We start from the raw sequence: 21,118 nt of genomic DNA, 5'->3' as shown, positions 1-21,118 counted from the left end.
CATCCCCCCTTCTTGAAATCTGTCCTTTTCCCTATTCTTCTTGTCCTGAAGTGCTATTATGTTTCTTTTAACATGAGTCAGGAAGGCTGAAATTAGCTGTGAAGTACAGATGAGGATTGAAACTAGCCATGCTCACCCATTCCTAGCCAAAGGACAACCTGAGCATTTAACCACATAGGCCACAGTACAAAGCACTGTCAGAGCAAGGAAAAGCCACACAAAGCCTGACATCCTATCCTGAACCTGTCCAGTTCCATTTGTATCACCAAAGTAGCAGCCACCAGCAGCTGATGGTGTTACACACCAGTTCCCACCCAGGCAGAGTTGTTGACAATGGACTTACTGTCTACCTCTATGTTTATTCAACAGCAATGTCTGGCTTTGCCTAACGTGCACAAGGAAGGGTTGAGAAGCCATGGTGCACAGCACAATAAATCATTTCAAGGTATTTCTTATTTTGAAAAGACTTTTCTTTCTCACTCTGTTTTAACTGGAGAAGCTGGTTGATATAATCAGTACAAAATGACTACCTGCATAGACGTGTGCATACCAGGTTACACATTTATGTCCCACACGTACACGGTTGTGTGCACTGAATAACACATTTAATTGCCACTGAGTTTTTAGGCTGAAGAGTTTCATTACTCTCATCTGCATGGAGCTTAAATCCAAAGCTCCTTCAGAGGAGGAAGGTCACTTAAATCCCTGCCAGGAGCTAACTGCTCACTGTACTCAATTACTACTTACAATCTTTCATCGCTGAGGGCTTCTGGACTGCATGCTGTCACCTAACTCCTTGTTCTCAAGTATGCATGTGTGGCATGTAGAGAGCAGCAGTGAATAGTCACTGGCATCTGCCTGTGAATGTGGTCTATTGGGGAGCCAAACTCTGATGCCGTTACACCGCAAAACTCTTGGCTCTGGAAGCTGTCCTCCTGTCGTCAGCAGAACTATTCATGGAGCACAATCCCATGTAAGACAGAGAAAAGTATGGGCATATAACCCTAGGCATGTAGCAATCCTGATGGTTTTCATGGTCCGATTTAGGCAGCTTGCACTGGGATCCCATTCATACGTGCCTAAGTCTAGCTGGATTTCCTTCATGGTTCAATTTAGAGACACAAAGTACCTTTTGTTTCATTATCACCATTGATTTGTTCGTTTGGGTGTTTTGTATCAGTGTATTCACAAATAATGGTGTAAACAGTTTTGAGGGACCTGCAGGGAGGTGGAATATTGGAAGCCAGATCATTTTCATCTGTTGGCTGTACTCATGTTGGCAGTTAAACTGGTGTGTCAACAACAACCACATAATTGCTTTTAGGAAAAGAAACTGGGTCCATTCAGTTTACAGACTGAGTATGGATTTTGGTGCCCAGGGTCCATATTGTCAATTGTGTGCAATAGTTCTGTTTTCTTTTATCAGTAAAGTGTGGTACATCAATGAGTACTTTGCCTCCAGGTGGTTCTGTTTATAGAGTTTTACTGGTTAGTGTCCAGTTTTCTGAAAAGTGGATCCACATTGATTTGTGTTATAAAGGTATTTAGACCAATAAACCAACTCACACCCCTTCAGTGTCAAACTCATGTTGAATTGAGTGGACACTGAGAAAGATCAATTCACATAATAGGAACCATATAAACTATTTTACGGTTTCATCAGTCGTGACAGAAACAAAATACCCTTTAAGCTCACAGATTTTTTCAATTAAGAAATACTTTTGAAGAGGCTGAGAAGCTCAAGGAGCTATATGAGTTTAACTGTACAAATTTTGGAAAAGAGTGGACTCGGTGATAAAGGAACTGGTCCAGTGCCAGAGCAGGGTGTTACTCTGAATGCTGCACCCTCCAGTGGACCAGCTGTTCAACCAGGATGTGGGACACCTGCTCCCTCATTTTGGCTCTGCCACATGGCTGGAAGGTGGAAATAGGCTTCCTCCCAGTTCCCAGGGATGAGAGAGTATTCCAGGGAAGGGTGGTACCCTGCTGCCCCTTAGCCATCCCCTTGGCCATAAGGTCCTGTGCTGAGCAAAAGCATCCTCTATCATTGCCTTATTGTGTTAGTACAATCTCTAGATACATGTAACATAAATATTGAGGGTCTCAGTGCTTTGCAGTTTTTATCATATGTATTAATCAGCTGAAGAAGCTGTTCTGCAGGTTCTCTGGTGAGGGAGCAAAAGGGTTTGAGTCAGCTTTTGATTGGACCCATGGAGAGAGGGAGCTGTGGGATGCAAAAGTTGATAACTCTCCGTGGAGCACGTGACTCACATCTAAGGACAAGTAAAGGATGTGGAAAACCTGCCCAGGGCCCAGACGGGGAGTCTGCAGTGAACAGAAGGGTAATTCTGACCACTTGCTCTCAGTGAATGCTGGAGGAGCTGATGCCAAGGGAAAGGGCACTTAGCGGAGATTCATAACCAGCTGAACTAAAAAAAAAGCCCTTTCCCCATTCCTTTTCAATTTTAATCAACCTGCATATTGCTCTTCTGGCTTCCTGTGAAGCTTGGCCCCACGTGCTGTACAGGGACACCCTTTTGACCTGTGCTCTCCCGCAGTTAATGGCTCACCATAAAGCGTTCCTATGATCATTAAAATAGAAGGCGTTATTCCCCCCTCCATAATAGTCTGACAATCTAATTTTAGTCACGCTGAATGCAGTAATGGCCCTATATTATCACAAGAAACTATTAAGTTGCCAACGCAAAGGTTGTTCCTATTGATTTTCTTCTAAGGTTGTCATGATAGAGCACAACTAATGAATGGAAATCCCCAGTACAAATAATTTCTAAATAAATTACTCTCATAGAGCTTTTACACTTAAATAGAAGAATTGATTTAATACTTTAGTGGCTTTTCTTCTTTCTAAACTTGCAATTTAGCCAACCCCAGACTACATTTATGAACCAGGCTTGTTCTGTTTTAGCTGGTTATGAGTTCCCTTCAAGTAAGGCACATGGAAATTCAGTGGAGAGTGAAGAGAAGGAAGTCCTTGAGGGTCTGTGTCACAGAATTAAAGAGTTTCTTTTCACATGGCTGGTCTGTATCAGCTAAAGGGCTGTGTTAGGTGCCCTGCAAATACAAATTAGGGGACTGTTTTTACTACTTTTTGGAGAAAGGGGATTTTTTATATTTCCATTTCACATTGCAGGTTAAGATCTGTGGTACAGACAGGCCAGTTCATTTTCTCAAGTTGGCATGGAACATCTATTTCCAAGACCCTGTCCAAGGCCCCAGGTATATTCTTTTTTCTATGTTCAGTCAAATAAAACAATTGCTGTTTGTGACAGCTCTATTCAAAGCATTTTACAACTGAAGAAGAAATACTTTTGTCAAGGTTATTTTCACAGCACTGAAGAAGCCTCAGTGCAAATGTCAGAGTCGCAGTGCGACAGAAGAAGGTATGCAGACCAGCTTCAGATCAGCTTCGACTTACTGGCTGGTTTCTGAGTTGCATTTCCTTGATTTAATGAGGGTGTCCCCAAAACTTTCCTGTGGGCTGGATAAGGATCTCCTAAAATGCACCCTGCTTTGTCTTGACCACAGGTCTGAAGGTGACCAAGAGAGTGGATGCCATCACCTAACCCTTTGAAATCCTGCCAGGGCAGAGCACATCCTTCTGCATCCATTGTGTATCTTCAAGCTCTACCTCAACAGCCTCTATCAGTTACTTGCACTTCCTCCCATCGCTAACTCAGGTCTTTGCTCACACCATTTGGAGTTAAACCTGGAGGCCCCAGTGAAGCCTGGGCTCTCTCTAGTTGATGCCTCCTCATTAGCTTCCCTTGCACTCCCAGGGGAGCCCTGTGCCCTCACAGCTCAACTGAGAGCTGGGGCTTGCTCAGCTGCTCCCTGGTTACACTCTGACATGTGTCTTGTTTCTCACCTGTGCCGTTAGGACTGTTAAGGGAACATTTTCACCTCATAGTGTGCTTTGGCTTCTCTGGTGGTTTTCCTGCACCCCTCAGGCAGCACCCACTGAGTTACGTGCTCTCTCCAACACAGAATAAGACTGTGGTAAGAGCAATTTCCTCCTCCTGCTGTATAAATGCTCAGTGCCTCCTGCTGTTTCTCCTTGGAGGATCAGTTTCATTAATTTGTGTTGGGTTGGAGATCTCCTACAGGGCTGAGTTGCTCATGTCAGTGAGTTGGGATGGATTCTGGGATTTGGGTACTGTGTCTGCACGCGCTTGATGTTGAGTGTTCCTCCATCCTGGGAGCTGTGTCCTGAGATGGCCTCAGGCTGTCCAAGGCAGGCACTTGCCAAAGGAATTGACTTTAGAGGGGTGCTTACTGCTGAGATGAATGAGGATATGTTTGTGTAATTAAACAGCAGCCTCTGATTACCCGATCCTGAATCATTATTCCAGCAGATGATTTACATCTCCCTGCTACTTCAGCAGGAGAGCGGAACTGGCTCACGACAGCAATACTGCTGACTCAGCTGTTCTGGAGGCACAGCACTGGCTTGAAAATCTCGGGTTTTTAAAATGATACTTCCTGAATATGAATCTTCCTGATTCATGTACAAAGAGAAAACCCATTGCACACTGAGGTGGAGTAGGTGGATGTGCATACAAGACATAGTCCATATGCAAAGGACAGTGTAAATCCTGAGAGAAAACAGACAGCTGGAAAAATGTAGCAGGGATTGTGCAGTAGCACTGAGGGGTCGCAGCCTAGGACTAATCACAGACTTTGGCAGACCTTAATGCTTCTCCAGTGCTAATTTTATTCTTGCCGTTTAATCAAGGGGTAGATGCGGCCTGTCTTGAGACAAACCCTCCAATTTTGTGGTAATCTGAGGACTCTGGGAACTGTTGTTCTAGGCAAACAACCAACACTGAGGTGACTGCAGTGTCAGTGTCCCATCCTTTGGTTTAGTTCAGCCATAAGGCCGTTGTATGATTCCTGGTGAGGTCAAATCCTTTCCATGATGGAAATTTTATACTTGAAAATGCTTTTAATTCATGCTAAATTTGGCAATCCCTTCCTTTCTCACACTTCCTTCTTTCTTTTTATTTTTAAGAAACTCGAATCTGGGATCTAAAACATCAGAAATAGTAGAGTAATTTTGTGAGGTTGAGTTTCTTTTTTTCCTTTCCTTGAAATAATATAGCACCACTTTTAAGCCTGCCTTAGTGAATAAACTGATTAACACTGATTGAACCACCAATCTGGTAATGATTTTGAACTAGTGAGTGGATCTTAGATCCATGAGAGCTTAAGGTAACCTTTTAACAGTGGCAAATGACTCCAACTCTTTGAACGTGGCGTTAGGAAGGGATTGTTACTGCCTCAGTTCACCTCCAGCCATACTTAACTTGCCATGAGAGGCCTCTAGCCCTCTGAGGAAGGGGCAGTACAGGACAGACTGTGATGTGAGGTCCATGCCCTCCTAGACCTTGGTTTAGGACCTTGGGTTGCACAGTGTTTCTACGATGGTTGTTTTTCTTAGGACAAACCCAACAAGATTTTCTGATATCTAAGAGTTGCCTCTTACGTCTTTGATTTCTCACACTTACGTTTCATCTGTGAATGCAATTCCAAAGTACTCCTTCTCCTTCAGGTTGAAATGAGATGCCACCAAGTCAAGCAACTCCTTGGCCAAAAGCTTTGGCTGGAAAACAAGAATGAAAGAAAGTGATTAATGAGGAGAACTTGGATAGAACTGCACTGTGCTTCTGGAGGAAAACACTATCCTTGAAGACACTCCACAGCTGTTGCTTATATGTTCTCTCTGGTGTTCAAGGTAAATCTGCAAGGAACATTAGCCCCTTGAAATGAGCAGTAGTTTCCCTCCCAGGTAAATAATAAAAACCTGGCAATTCTGACCTATTCAGTGCTTAATGTTCCTGCAGACAGATGACTTGCTGCCTGCCAGTGCTCGAATCTACCAGGACCAGCTCCCTCCTGCCTCTCTTGATAATTTTAGTTGTTAAAGCTTTTTATCAAGGACCTTTGCAAACACATTTCAGACACCCACTCTCTCACACACAGCATGGATATATGCTCATAACACTAACAAAATACATAGTGCCAAAAGATAGGATGTGACAGGACCAAATGAGAAGTAAATGATAGAACAAAATAGTTTCCCATTCACTATTGCTTGTCATATAGAGATAAGGATATATCCTCAAATTTAGGCACTTGGAAAGAAAGACAGGAAAGTAGCACACATGTTCAAAATGCCATTTGTTAAGAGCATAAAAGCCAAGCTCAGAGAAACAGAGGATGGTGCATTACTACCTTTTCTGCAAAATCTTATTTGTCTTTTAACTCCAATGTGTCCTTCTGCCTCTATGAATTTTCCCCAGCTCTGGTGAGCTCCTGTCTTTCTGACCAGACTTCTGAAGCCTTGGCCATAACACAGCTCTTGTCCTGAGTGTCACTGGTCGGAAACAGGGGTTCAAAGGATCCAGGTGGCTGCTGCCTGCAATAGCCCCAGATCCCAGAGCTGCAATGGTTACAGCAGCACTGGCACAGCTGGAGTCAGAGGTCCCAACAATGTTCCCTGGTGACTGCTTATAAGGATTTGGTCTACAAATCTCTGTGCTGCAAGCCTCAGGGATAATAAAACTGTCTGCAGGCTTGACTGACCCAACCAGTCTGCCAGGCAGCTGAGTCAGTTACCCCAGACATGAACCTGTTGTTAAATGGAGGTGAAATGATGATGCTGTGCAGAAAATGAGTGTCGAGGACCTGGTAACCCTACTGTCCTAATCGACTGCCCTGTACTGTAAACACAAACACAGCTTGTATTGAAAAAGCCCTGATTTGTACTTTAATGACCGAACAGACTCATAAGACTCTCAACCTCTGGAAATGTCTCTAAACCCAGCACTATCACAGTATCTGACATAGCTGAGACTTTCCCTGTGTACTTCCCTGGCATTCATATGAGTGTTACACCACTCTGCACCCACCCATCTCCCTGCTCTGTTCTAGTGCAGTTACAGCAATGTCTGAACTGCCCCTTTGGGGCACCCAATGCACAGGGGGTCTCTAGGTCATTCCAGCAAAGAAAGAAGCAACAGCTGTGCCTAAATGCAACACTGGCTTAAAGAAGCCTCTGAATACAAAAGAAGTTGCTGTGTAGGAGGAACAGGCTGGCAGATAACAAATAGGTGGGATGCAACCAGCCTAATTTGAATTCCCAAGTCAGACTTCTCAGGCACAACTGTTGGAGTCTCTGCTATGACTTTACTGCCAGCTGCATTGACTTTCACTCCTGAATCAGCTCCCACACAGTGCTCAGAGATGAGCAGACCAGGCATGATGTCATGGTCAGATCCCCTGTCCCCTTAAGTCCCTTCAGGGACCCAATCAAAGAGCACACCAGCTACACCAGACTTTCTGGAGACTCCTCAGATACTTCTCTCCTGGCACTGTGCTGGGTGAGAGGGATATTTGCAGCACCCCTGTCTCCTGTAAGATGAACTTCTCTTTGCCAGACCATTAGAAGAACAAACTACAGTTTGACTTATGATATACAAAAATACTGTGACAAAGAGGATGGTAAGACTGCCAGGTGGATTCAGAGATACAAAGGCTCAGTGCAGGTGGCAGGTTACTGTGGGGTGTAGAATGAGTTTTCAGCTTAACAACAGACAAACATGCAAAAACATATAAAGGATAGAGAGGAAGAGGGGTTTGAGCCTGTCAGTGTGTAGTTTGAAGCTGTGCTTTTCCCCCACTCCTGTCCAAGTCTCCCTGCTACTTTCTCTCCTGGTTGGGCCAAATTCTCTCTGCACCAGAAAGGGATTTCTTCCCAAGCCAGCACTACCACAAGAGGATGGGTGGGAATGCATGGCAGGTCTGACTCCTCCATGGCCAAGGCCAAAGTGGGGGTAGTTGGTGGAGGTGAGTCCATGTCTGAGGGCATTGCAGGCACAGTGCTGCATGTCTGTCACTGCCTGGCACCCAGTGCTCTGGGATGACTCAGTTATTTGATAAACGAGCAATTGTGCTGCCAAGCAAGGCAGTGAGCCATCAGTGTCCCACCTGAGAGGGCAGAGGTGGAGAAGGGTGGTGAAACAGCATGCCTCAAACATAATAGCATTTTCCCAAGCCTGGCTTGAGCACTTGGAAGGAATAGGCTGAGCTTTCATATTTCACAAAAAAGCAGAACAGAACAATAAAAAGCTGATGTGTAACAGGCTTCCTGTGGACATGGGGGAGTGATGGGTCCCTCTGCTCCAGTCACCCAGCAATGCCAGAGGGGAAACTGTCAAGGGGTAAAATCCCCTTCTGCTGTTCAGCCACCTCATGGAGAAGTGATGCCCAGCATCCCTTGCTGCATCCAGCCCCAGCTGTCCAGTGGTGAGCAGTACCCAAAGGTACCTGCCTTCAGCCACCCTTCCCAGATAAGACAGGTAAATACAATGTGCTGCTTCCTTATTTCTGCTGAGTGAGACCTGGATGATGAAAAAGCCATGGAGAGATGGTCAGCTTGGTGTGACAGCTTTCTCTTCTCTAATGACCAGTAGTGAATGCTACTCTCCCAGCACAGCCCCACTCCTGCCCCTGGGGCTTGGCAGAGGCGCTATTTCCAGTGCCCTTGCTGTGGGGCCTCCTCCAAAGCCTGTGGTAGCAGATAAGGCAAGATAACCCTTTGCCTTGCAAGATAAGGGGAAAGAACAATAGATGCAGACCCAGCACTGGAGCAGTGCCAAGTTAGTTACTGGGCCAGAGTCCCTGAAGAGGCTTATGAAGCAGTGAAGTTAAGCCCTGCTAGTCCCCTTCGAGATTACTTTCCTCTCTACCCTTAAGCTCTGCAAGGTTATTGTCCTTTCCCTTGGGATGACTCGTGTGTCCTCCCAACACAGACAGGCAACCTGAGTCTTTGGAGGGGAGAGAAGGAAAAGGTGTCTTCTACAGGTAGTAAATACTCCTCAAGACAAACTTGCACAGCAGGGATAAGGCAGGAAAACCCAACTGGGCACAAGCTGAGCAGCAGCCTGTCCCGATTTCCCAGGAGAGCCCCTCGTGCTCGATGTTAACGGTTAATCTTCTTGCCATTCGCGATGGGAACGGCTGAGCAATGACCTCCTTTCATGTGAGCTGTGCCGACAAAGAGCTCATTAGCAATGCCCGTGGCAAGTTGTTTTAATTCATTATTAATTTCTGGACTTCATTTTCTGGAGGGATATTCGTTTTGCATTAATAAAACTTCCGTCACAGACACATCGAAGAAAATGGGGACCTGGTCTCTCAGAGCAGGGAAGTCAATAGAAAGTGGGACCAGGACCTTCTGCATTCAATACAGCTGGCTGGTCAGCAAGATAGCTTGTGCATCCCACAGGAATAACTTAGAGTAACAGGTGGCATTCAGCCTAGAAACTGAACTGTGTCCTCAGTGATGCAGAGCTGGACTGTAGTGCCCTGTGAGCTGTCCAGGTAGTCGTGGAGACCCCTCTGCATCTGCTACTCTTCATCTCCTTCCTACCCATACCTTCCTGGAATCCTCCATGTAACCTCTATCACAAAACGTGCACTGTGGAGCATGTCAAGAGCTGCAGCTGGATGGCCTGAGCTTGGGATGGGGAACACCAGCAGAAATCCTTCAGCTGGAGTGGTGAGAGATGATCATGCTTTGCTTGTGGGGTGGGTTTGACAGAACAGCGTTATTCAGCCAGGGAATGCCCCACTGCTCTCTCCCACTACAGGACTCTCTTTGCAGAGAGGCCTGTGAAGAACAGTGCACTGTAAATCAACTGTTATTGTTACTAGAGAAAACAGCAGGGACCTGGTTGTGGTCCCAGCACAATGGAGCTTTGGCCCTGGGGGAGAAGAGCCTGCTCCTGGTGAGCTGTATAGTGGAGTTTCTGGCACAAACACCAGCCATTCATTAGCCAAACCCTGTCCCTGAGGCTTCTCTGCATGGCAGCGAGACAAGTGCTTTCATGGCTCTGGGCCCCTATCTGTACTCCCTAGCTCCTACTCCAGCCCGGAATGAGCAACACTTTGCAGATTGAACTTTCTGGATTTGAAACCATGACACCTTCCGCAAAACTTAATACCTCAACAACGGGTCACTGGATCCACTTGCCAGGCATGATGGCACCAAAACACTGTCCAGTGGATTCCTGATCCTCTGTAGAGTGGTACAACTCTTTTGTGAAATCAACCCTGACTTGGGGACATGCTGAGGTTTCTCCCTTCCCTCTTGGAGAGTCAGGAGAGCAGAGGTGGACTCATTAGGGGCTGCCTCCTTAATAGCAGAACGACCCAGACACCCTTCCCTGCTCCCTGGGCCATGCCTGAAATGCTGCCTTATGTCCTGGATCCATAAGGCCTCAGCAGCAAAGAGCATAGTGAGCATATGGTCAGGCCCCTCTGCAACTCCAGATCCTGCAGGCTTGAAGCAGTGAACTCATTCTCTCTCTCCCTCCCCCAAAAGCAGCCAAAGTTTGTTCAAATAATGACTTAGAGGAAAGGGAGAGCTTTATTAGTGGTGTCAGGAGGTGGCAGGGAAAGAGCTGAACCTCAGTAGCAGCTCTGTAACTTGAACATGCCAAGAAAGATTATGAAAAGGCACCAAAGTCAGTGCAAGAAGGTCCATATGAGATCACAACTGGCTGACTCTCCCAGGCTTGTCTCCCTGCATTTCCCCATAGCTTAAAGAGTACCCTCCACACCCTACACTGCAAGGTACAACTTGTGTTATAGAGAACCACACCAGGAAAACTTCAGTGCACACAATGCCCAAGCTCCATCTGTATCTCCTTAGCTCTATTTTAAGGACCACTCACAGCACTGGCAAATTAACCACAGGGGATGAGTCTCTCTTCCATGCACTCCAGTCATTTCTGCACAGAGACACTATATAAAGGTGTACTCACTATAGGTGTCTCTTCCCAATTAGACATGATGGCAACTTCCCTGAATAACAGCAGAGCACAGAGCGCAAGCCAGGGAGGGGAAGGACAAACCTGAGAGTGTCTGAGAGGCTGCATGAGGGATGATTCCTGCTGATTCAATGACAAACCCCCCTGACTTTCACAGCTCTTTGATGCATTTATTGGATGAGTTCTTATTAGTATGAGCCCACTAACATGGGCTGATGTACCCACTGGGGAAGCAGACTGGGATCTGCTCATGGAAGACCTCCCCGGTGCTGGAGAGAGGAAAAGGAGGAAGTGAGATGCAGGTGATGCACAGCAAGGATTTGCTACACAAGGTGACATGCAAAACCCATTTTGGTGCCTCCTAATACCAGTCACAGTCATTGTCACACAGGTTTAGTGATAATACTGATACATTATGTTTTGGCCACAGGATGGGAGGAGGAGGAAGAGAGCTGCTGAGGAGAATCTCTTAAAGCCTGGGGGAAGTTTGACAACAAGCTGAGTGGTACAGTTGACACACTGGAGGGAAGGGATGTCATCCAGAGGGACTTGGATAAGCTTGAGAAGTGGGCCCATGGGAATCTCATAAGGTTCAACAGGGTCAAGTGTAAGATCCTACACCTGAGTGAGGGAAACCCTTGGTATCAATACAGGCTGCGGAATGAAGGGATTAAAAGCAACTTGGTGGAGAAGGACTTGGGGATACTGGTGGATGAAAAGCTGGGCATGATTCAGCAATGTGCACTTGCAGCCCAGAAAGCCAACCATGTGCTGGGCTGCATCATAAGAATCATGGCCAACAGGTCAAGGGAAGTGATTCTGCCCCTCTCCTCTGCTCTGGTGAGACCTCACCTGTAGTACTGCATCCAGCTCTGAAGCCCTCAGTACAGGAAAGACATGAACCTGTTGGAGCAGGTGAAGAGGAGGGCCACGAAGATGATCAGAGTGATCGAGCACCTCTCTGTCTGACAGAGACAGAATGGACTTTTTCTGTCAGTCATATTGGAAAATACAGCAGAAACACAAGCATTCTAGTATTAAATATTCAATATAATTAAAAGACAATGTTACTGGGATTTGAGCAGCCCAAAGAACTCTGGAATCATGTGTTTCCCCAGTGGAAAGACAGACTGCCCACTTTTGGCAGAGAAGCATGTTTCTCTGTGACAGCTTCTCATTAAACCTAGAAATGAGTGAGTTATAGAGAGAGATCATCTACCCACAGTCCAGCAGTGCCATGAATAAAAAACAGATGACATGGTATTAGCGGCTGCTGGTACGTCCCTAGAAGCTCAGGCACACACAAAGTATATTTCATTGTTTTATTAACTGTCAAACAAGCCCATCTATTCCCCCTCCCCCACGTCATAGCTTTTCCCTAATTCTCTGTGGCAGAAGGTTCCTGGGAAATGCATAGTTTCAACATATGGACAGGCGTGTGCCGCCCGCAGCCATCCAGCACGGACACACGTCGAGCTGTGGGAACCAGGTACCCGGCTCACACTGAGTGGTGCCTCTACCATCCACTGTCTGCTTGCTGGAGGGACTTACAGGGAGACAAATCAGGAGAATACAGAGAGAGATGAGACACTGCCACGCCAAGTGCTGCAGTGCTAAAGGCTGTCTGCAGGACTGGTGCTCAGCCTGCACTGAGGTTGTGCTACAACCCAGATGTGGTCAGGCACAGGACTCAGGACTCAAACTGGTATTTAGCTGTGAGCATGTGCTGGTGGAGGCTGGCCTGTTGGTACCTTCCAAGTCAAAACCATCAGGGCATAGCCCAGCCCAGACCCAGTCCCAAGGTTGGTCACATTGGAAAGGTTTATTCCTAAGAACACAAGCTGGGCTGTGCCACATGGTTTTCAGCCCAGCCAGCAAACCCCAACCTATTTTATTTATGAGCACAGACGCAGCAGGTGCTGTCCAGTGATTGCCCGAGGAGGTTTGGTTTCTGCAGGACAGACTGTGAAGTGTGTTTAGTTCAAACTAGCCTCTCGAGTCACACTGATTTGGTCAAATTTTGCTGGACAGTCAAAGGCTGGATGTTTTAAAAATGCCTCTTTGGTGGCATGAGTTGCAGTGTAGGCTGGGGGATGTGGGCACTGTGGCCAGTTCATCAGCAGGAGAGGAGAGGTGGAAAAGGAACGGTTTGCACAAATGAAGACCAATTTGTCCCTTGGCTGTGCCCTACCAGACAGGGTACAAGGCTTCTTCATCAGCCAGCAGCAGCCCTCGCTCGTCTCCAGCCTTGGGCAGTGTAATCAGGAGGAAATAAAAGTGCAAAATGGTGATTCATGCACAATCCTTCCCCTCCACTGACTATTAGCATTTGATAATGGGGCAAACTCCATGTGCCCCTAATGAATTACATCATGTACTAAAACCAGCCACAACCCTATCCTCCAACACCACGGTGATAAGGGCAGTAAAGGTGCCAATACAGACCCTTTGTATTCCCATTGTTACTCAGTGGCCAGTAGCCTTATCTGCTGAAAGCCAGCAGCACTCTCATAACCCTATGTGTTAGGCAGTGGACTGGACCATGATAGTCATGGACTGTAACTCCTTCCTGCCCCTTCTTCCTCATGCATGAAACATGGAATTCTCTCATCCGGGGGCCATCGAACTGTCACTCACACACAGTTCTCCTCTTGTCAAATTGGCTCTGCCAACAGCTCTGTCATCCCGTTGTTTAACCCATTTCACACACTCTGAAGAACAAAAAAATCTGAAGTTGCTCCATGTAATGCCATGTAAATACCAAATAATGGCCCTTTCAGCCATCACCTCATCTGAATACAGCACAATAACATTGAACAAAACCGCTCAGGCTGAAGGCCTGGGGGTTTAGGGGTTGCAATTCCCCTTGTGGGATAGATCTGTTCCTCAACTCTGCACTACTATGTCAATATATGGAGTCCACATAATCAAAGCAGGCTGGGATGTAGTTGGGTGAAAAATTATTCATGGAAATGCAAAATGCCTGGAGAGGAAGCGCCTTTTTTTTTATCACGGGACAGCTGAACTCGATCAGTGTCGGGAACTGGCGGTGGGAGCACTGCTCGTGCTGGCACAGGCAGCACCTCCTTCCCAGAGTCAGTGGTGGGCTCTAAAAATCTCTTTTCTTCATTTACATAAGAAAATGAGACAACTTGCCTCTAGCAGCCGCCTCGGGAACGTGGAGGGTGGTGACAGAGTGCCACTGACGTTTTTCTTGGAAAGTCAACACCCGCAAGTTGTGGGAATTAAGATTTATTAGGGTCAGAGAGAAACAGACAAAAAAATTCCCCAGTTTTTAAAAGAATTTGCTTGGTAAAAGGATTAGAAACACCCTACTGACAAGATGCCTCAGAAATATTCACAGATAGCTGCATTTCTGGGTTCAGCTTATACCTGACACTTCATGTCTTAAGTCAGAAGCCATTGCTGACACTCTCTAATTCCCCTACATATTAGCAATGTGGATCTGCTTAAATAATTTTGCAGTCAGAGAAAGCAGAGAGTATGAGACAGCCAAGCCTGCATGGCAAATTCATGTCAAAGCCAAAATGGGAAGCAGTTGGTGGGATGAAAAAGACACTTTTGGGTCTCCAGCATCCCTCCTCCCCTTCTTGCCTGACGCAGAGGCAGCTGCACTCCTTCCCCATTCAGATGATGCCCAATGACCCCATTCCTCTCTGTTGTCATCTGTATCATCCTGTGACTCCAACAGAATTTTCAGGTGACTGGATCCAAAGAGACCAGCCAGCTGCTACTGGTACTGGGACAGGAAATCTGCTCCGTGGTCATGGAGCTCATGAATGACAAAAGCCTCAGCATTTCCCTCTTCCCTTCCTCAGTCCTCTGCTTGCTCCGTCTCTTCTCTGTCTCTGCTGGGAGCAGCTGACATCCCCACATACAGCTGAAAGAGCTGTATGATGTGCTGAGGATGGGAGAAGGATGAGCTGAGTTTTGGTGCTGGTCCTGGCTCTGATCATGTATTTTTTTGTTCGTAGACCTGAAGCACAAGCAGATTTGGTGGCTTAGAGCACTACATCCCCCATGAGAGTCTGTTTCCTGGAGGGTTGGGGAGAGAGCAAGGATGCTGTGCCTGGCATTCAAACTGATGTCCTGGTCTGCCCTGACTACATGGGGTGCCAGCAGGAGCAGTACACTGTAAACTGTTTCTTCCTGGGATCCCCCAAGAGTCTGCATCTCTGTGCTCTGCAGTCTGGATGTGCTGGCTGGATGCACATCCTGTTCATGGAGCATCTGTGCCAGGTTCACTGTTTCCCAGTGTACGTCCTGTATGCCATAGTGCTGATCTGTGCAGGCACAGAGTCCCTTCTGCAGAAGATTTCCAACAGGTGGCAAGTGGTCAAAATCCTGACATTGCCCCCTGGATTATTTTTCTGGGTAGTAAAGGAGATCATGCAGAGTAACCTCATAAGAGGACTCAAGCCACCCTTGAGTTCTTTCCAACTGAACTGTGGACAGGAGCATGAACCGACTGAGAAGATCTGGCCAACCACAGAAGCAAACCCAGATGGGAAAGGCAAGCAGGCATCTTTTTTGGAGGAATTTGATGGAAAGTGTGGAATTCCTTATGCTGACTGATGTAAAAATTGCTTTTGTAGCACTGCCAAGGCCACCGCCGGCTCACCTAATCAGCCATGAAAACATCGCTGAAGCAAGTCAAAAAGTTGCCCTGAGTCAATTTGTGCATGCAACTTTTTATTATTCTTTATTTAAACTTTCTATATTTGGGTTTAGATGGCTGGAGGAAACAGATCCTTCCTCTGTTATCTTTCTTTGTGTTTCACCCCAAACCTAACACAAAACCAGATCTGGTTTGTTCTTTACAAGACACTCCTGAAGGCAAGCCTGGCTGGCTTCTTGCTTCACTATGTATTTACTCCACCAAGTACTGTGTTTTCAGGAGGCTCCTCTGAACTCCATAAGAAGTTTTATAGTATTGTCAGGAGCCGCATTCCATAGACTAATATGGTTTTAATGAAAATACATCCCAAATTTGAGAGTTTTAACCGAGATTTTTTTAGTTTTTGGGGAATTTAGAGAAAACTTGTGAGGCACTAGCTCAGAAAAACTCCTACCAAAAAAAGTACCCATTTATGTGGACCCAAACAAGCAGCTTTCAAGCAAATTCAGTTCCCTTAGAGCAGAAAAAAACCCATTCACAGCTATGATGGATCATTAATATGTTCAAACCATTGATTCACTAGCCCTTCAAATCATTCTCAATGGCTTGAACCTATTAATGATCTATTTGGTAGCTTCCCATCTCCTTCTGCATGAAACCTATAGGAGATTTGTATGTATAGATGAGAAAGTTATGGATGATAGATCAATGGAGAAGAAGGAAGATGCCCACACGCAGGAGGACTTGGCCCTGGTTGAAGACCATCAGTTTCATATAAGCAGTAGACAGAAGCATCTGTGCTTCACAGCAAAACATGATTTTCAAGGTCACAGTGGCTTAAGCATCTCCCAGTTCACCTGATCTCCAGATCACTGGAACTGGGTGCATTTGGCACTTGGATCTCTATGGTTTAGCAGCACTGGCTTTGTCAGCATCAGTAACCTGAGCAGGGCCATAGTGTATGATGCTCCTACAGCCCTGAAAGAAGTGGTCTGAAAGAAGCCTGGGTAGCCAGGCAACTGCCTTCTTTCCCTCATCCTTGCAAAGAATCAAATAAGTCTCATTTTTCAACACAAAGGTATTTAACGTGTGGAAGATGCCCCTGCAACGGAGATGAATTTCACTGCCATTATCTGTAATCAATTTAAGCAAGCAAAGATATTAGTGAGACTAAGCATATCTCATGGTTTTATCACAGAACTGGGAGCTGCAGAGGATTTTTCACCTTCCTTTGCGCGTAACAAGCAGCAGTGATGGATACAGAGGTCAGATTAGATGGAGCTCTCCAACTGGAGATTGGTGCTAAATTAATACAAACTGAAGCAGCTCAAGATGCAAACTGCACATGTTGGGGAGTTAAGAGGGTTTGTGTACAGGGCTTTGGTTCTAACCCTTGACTTAATGCAAAGGAAAGAAGACACAGAAATGGCATTCTGCATTCTGTGCAGCAAGCAGGGTTGGAAGTGAGGTGGCCTACTTTAAGAAAGTGCTTCCAACGTGACAAATTTATTCAGATAATCTCTATTGCAAATGTTTGGCTTAAAGTATTTTGGGTCTTCATATGTACTTGCCTTTTGGTTTCTGGAGATCTGTATTTTTGAATTTTGGAACAGAACAGCCAACTGCTTCAAGAAAGTCAATTGTGTTTTAAATCATCTGATTGTATCACGTGTGGCAAATCAAACTTTGAACACAAAGTGAGCTTCAGAGCCAGCTTTCCGGGCAGGAATCCATTTCACACTCAGCCAACAATGGGGTTTGATAAGCGCTCGGCCAGTGTGAATAACCAGCTGCCTTCTATATATATTTTGATTTGGTAGTATCTGTTGAAGTTTTATGTCACTGAGAGATTGTTGGTATTTTTGTAAAGTATTAAAGCCACCCTGGCAAGGTCAACAACAATTTATACAGAGGTCAGCATTTTTATTTTGAAATATTTGATCATAATTCTATAAAACATTAAAGAAAGAGTTTGGCTAGGGCACATAATGAAATTGGATAGCTCACACAATCCATTTATCTTTTCGACTGTAAACCTCTGCAGCGCTCTAGTTCATCCAGTTTCAAATCAACTGTAGAAATGTCCATCTCAGTTCATCCAGCCTACAGAAATTGATGTTTGGAAATGCTCTTGATATCTTATTGCTGATGTGGAAAAGGAAAAATAATTTCCCAAGACGTACTAGCTTAGCTGCATTCTTATGTTCTGTTTGCTTTTTAAAAATCTCTCCTGAATAAGGATGTTTATTTCTATCCTCACTCAAAGTCACTTCATCGCTGAAAATATTTAATAAGCTAAGTGAATGCTTATTTTTGTAGCACATTTTCTAAACACATTAGAATAATTTATTAAAAAAAGCTTTGTGCAAAATCTACATGACTAACTTATGAATTGTGATTTAAGCAAATCTAACGTTAATAAAAGTAAATAAAATGAACAATAGTGCTAGGTCTGATGCATAGAATTAGCTCATCCTGTTTTATCCTACACACCATTTGTGAGTACAGGGGAACGAATTAAACTTAACAAGAGCTTCATCCTCATGTGCTGAGGCGCTGGGAAAGGTGAATGCCTGCAGAAGCATAACAGGTGCAGAGGCTTTTGTGCATTTGCTTTTATCCATACTTAGGGATGCAGTCAAGAGAGCTGACTCTACCAGTAAGTTCTCCATACATACAGCAATATTAGATTTCCCTCCCCTAAAGAACTTGGAGTTGAAGCGTTTTGGTCTTCCTGGATCCTCTCATCAGTTTAATTATCTGTACATATGCAGCTGCTATATTAAGAACGTACCACAGTGTTTTGAACCTTCTGGCTTAACACACTCAAATATAAAGCATGCTAAGAAAATACTACACATGAGACAGACAGTTCTTCCCCTGGGAAGGTCAGAAGAGAGAGACTCAGCCTCATTTGCCAGATATGGGCTACACTGCTCAATGCCTGGTGGCAAAGCTCAGATGCTATGGGGGACTTGAGTGGTCAGGGAAAGCAAGAAATGGGATACCTAAGGGAAATGCTTTAACCTTGAAGTCAGGTAAGAGTGTGATGCATTGTGTAGGTCCAGCTCTCAAGGCACAGGAAATCAGTGCTACCCCACTTATGTCCTCCCTGCTAGTCTGACCTCTAATCTCCTCTGCCTCAGTGTGGTCCCCAAGTTCACCAGAGTGCTGGCTGGGCCCAGCCTCTGACTCTGCTGGGCCATGGGGCAGAATCTAACACACCTTGTCCTGTAAGACAGAGAATCCCTCCCTCTGGGTGAGCACCCCAAGGGAGACTTTGCTTCTTGAGTCAGCAGGTGTGGAATATAACCCAGGATTAGGCTTGTGATAAATCAGTGGTTGTTTCACGGGGAATGGGAAAAGTCAACAACTTGGCATCTACAGAAGGACAGAAACTTCCCCTGCCTTCAGCTACTCATATTAAGCACTGTCTGCAGTCTTCCCTACTGAGTCTATACATTCAGAGCCTATATATGAAGCCAACAAACTGTGTGGGTGCCTAAGAAGCAAAGGTTTCCATGTCCAGCAAGGAGGCTGCCTGCATCCCGTGGTCTGGTCCCCTCTGTCAGTCACAGCAGGCACCACATGGTCCATGTCAACAGCAGGACAGGGACAGGACACTTCAAGGAGCAGATCAGGGTGCAGTGGACAAGCCTTGGGCACAGTGAAGTCCTGCCTCCACTTCTAGATGTTTAGTTATTTCTCCTGTGACACCTACTGAACTAACACAGGGAATGCTAAAACTCAGTGTGGCTGGAGCACATGGATCATCCTGGTGCACATCAGGACCAGTCTGGAGCCCAAATGGATCCTACCACTCCCCCCCACCTCCTCACAACTCCATTTTAACACCTTTGTAGGCACCTTGAAGGTGAATGGGAAGTGGTCAAGGATGGTGTGCTTCGTTTCCTGACTCTTGTCTCACCATTGTCACACTGTAAATCCCATAAATAAAGGAGGAGGCAATGGAGAGAAATGATAATTGGCCACAGTTTGAAAGAAAAGAAAGCAAAATAATACTTGGTCACCATAGGAATTAATGGGAGGAAAAGAAAGGCTTATTTCCCCTGATATTTGTAAAAAGAAGTGCTGGTAATAAACCCAGTCCCATTAAAAAGGAGGAGGGTGAAATGAATGACCGGATGAGATAGTGAGTGTCTTTTATTAAAAAAATAAAAACAAAAAAATCTTTTTTGTGCAAATAAGATGGAGTGATTAAGAGAGAACTCAGGTAGGGTGGATACTGTTAGTGATAAACAGCTACTAAGAAAATAATTGGAAAATGTAAATGCATACAAATGCGAGTGATGACCCATGTACTGGGGCGATAGCAGAATTAGCCAATAAATGTAATGAACCATAAAAGGAGAAGCTTGGAGACTTTATGAAGAATTGAGGAAATTTTTCTAAGCAGGAGGGGTAGAAAGCAAACAAAGGCAGCCTGATTTCTGTAAAGGAGCAATCCTTGGCCAATGGATGGGGTAATGTCAAGTGTTCCATGCAATGGCATGGGAGCTGCTAGGCATGGGCTGAGCCAGCTGGAGTCTGGGGGTCTGACATATGCTACCAACATGCACAATCAGCTATAACCCAAGGGCAGCAGAGCTTGTTGTCCCTCAGAATATCTAGAAGTTTCCTCAGCACTGCCAGGAACTGGAAGATGGCTTGGTGTGATGTCAATCCAAACCCTACACTGCAGCTAACACGCTCTCCTTGCATAAGGACTCGTCCCCAGTGCCACCAACCCAAGCACCTCTCTCTGAGCAGATCCAGGGACCAATGTCCTCCACCACAGCTGGTGCTGTGACCATGCTTCCATTGTGGACAGGATAGTGACTGCCTACCCTTGAGGGATGCTGGAACCCTTCCTCTTCCCTAAGGAAAAGCTGAACCTCCTTGCAGCGTCCAGAAAGTCTCTTTCTGTGTCTCACCCAGACATCTCCTCACTGCAAAGTGTGATTGAAGTGACCAAATCACTGTATCTGTTCCTGCTTTCATTAAACCCAATGTGAAAGATGGGCAGTAGCAGATCCTACAGGAGAAGTGGAAGCAGGGGTATCAGAGAGGCTGTTCCCAGTGGCAGAGCCAAAGTCTCATAAGCTTGGCCAGCCCGAGATCAGTCATGTTGCTGGCAGATGCTGCTGCTGGAAGCACAAAGACCACCTCCTTGGTCACTTCAGTGTCTTAATGGCTGGACTTAAACTAGATTATTGAGGACTACGAGAAAAGACCCTATATCTTTAGAAAGACAGTGTTCCATTCCACTTCCCACAGGCATCAGGAAAACATTCATCTGCCTGTCTGCTCTCCCAGGAAACTCTGAAGATGTGACCACAGTTTGTCTGGGGAAAAAGACACCAGTATCTCTTTGGAGAGAAAAGAAACTGAATGGCAAATATGTTTCACCCTGCAATGTCTGAACCCACAAAGGAACTCCTGATGGCAGGAAAAGTTACGAAAAAGCAAGGAGAAATCCCAGAAAAGGCAAAAGTCTCAAACACAGACTTAGTCTCAGGCAGAAAGTGGTTATATGAGAGCAGAGATATGTTATATCCTTATAGCGTAAACCACTGTTGCTCAGTGGAGATTCATCCATCAATACCAGAAGAGAAGCTGGCCTATG

At 45.6% G+C, this 21,118-nt stretch overlaps 1 protein-coding gene across 7 annotated transcripts in view; it reads right to left on the bottom strand.

Annotated features, from left to right (window-relative positions):
* Nucleotides 1-21,118, bottom strand: part of FRMD4A (FERM domain containing 4A) — a 364,661-nt gene that overhangs the window by 93,630 nt on the left and 249,913 nt on the right. For all 7 annotated transcript variants that reach the window (XM_027639749.1, XM_027639748.1, XM_027639750.1 and 4 more), the window contains one exon: nt 5,526-5,620. In XM_027639749.1, coding sequence (XP_027495550.1) covers nt 5,526-5,620 — 95 coding nt within the window. The remainder of the gene's footprint in view (nt 1-5,525; nt 5,621-21,118) is intronic.

The sequence above is a fragment of the Corapipo altera genome, unplaced genomic scaffold (assembly GCF_003945725.1).
Source record: "Corapipo altera isolate COAL_440 unplaced genomic scaffold, ASM394572v1 1b, whole genome shotgun sequence".
NCBI classification, from domain to species: domain Eukaryota; kingdom Metazoa; phylum Chordata; class Aves; order Passeriformes; family Pipridae; genus Corapipo; species Corapipo altera.
This window is presented reverse-complemented; position numbering and strand designations above follow the sequence as displayed.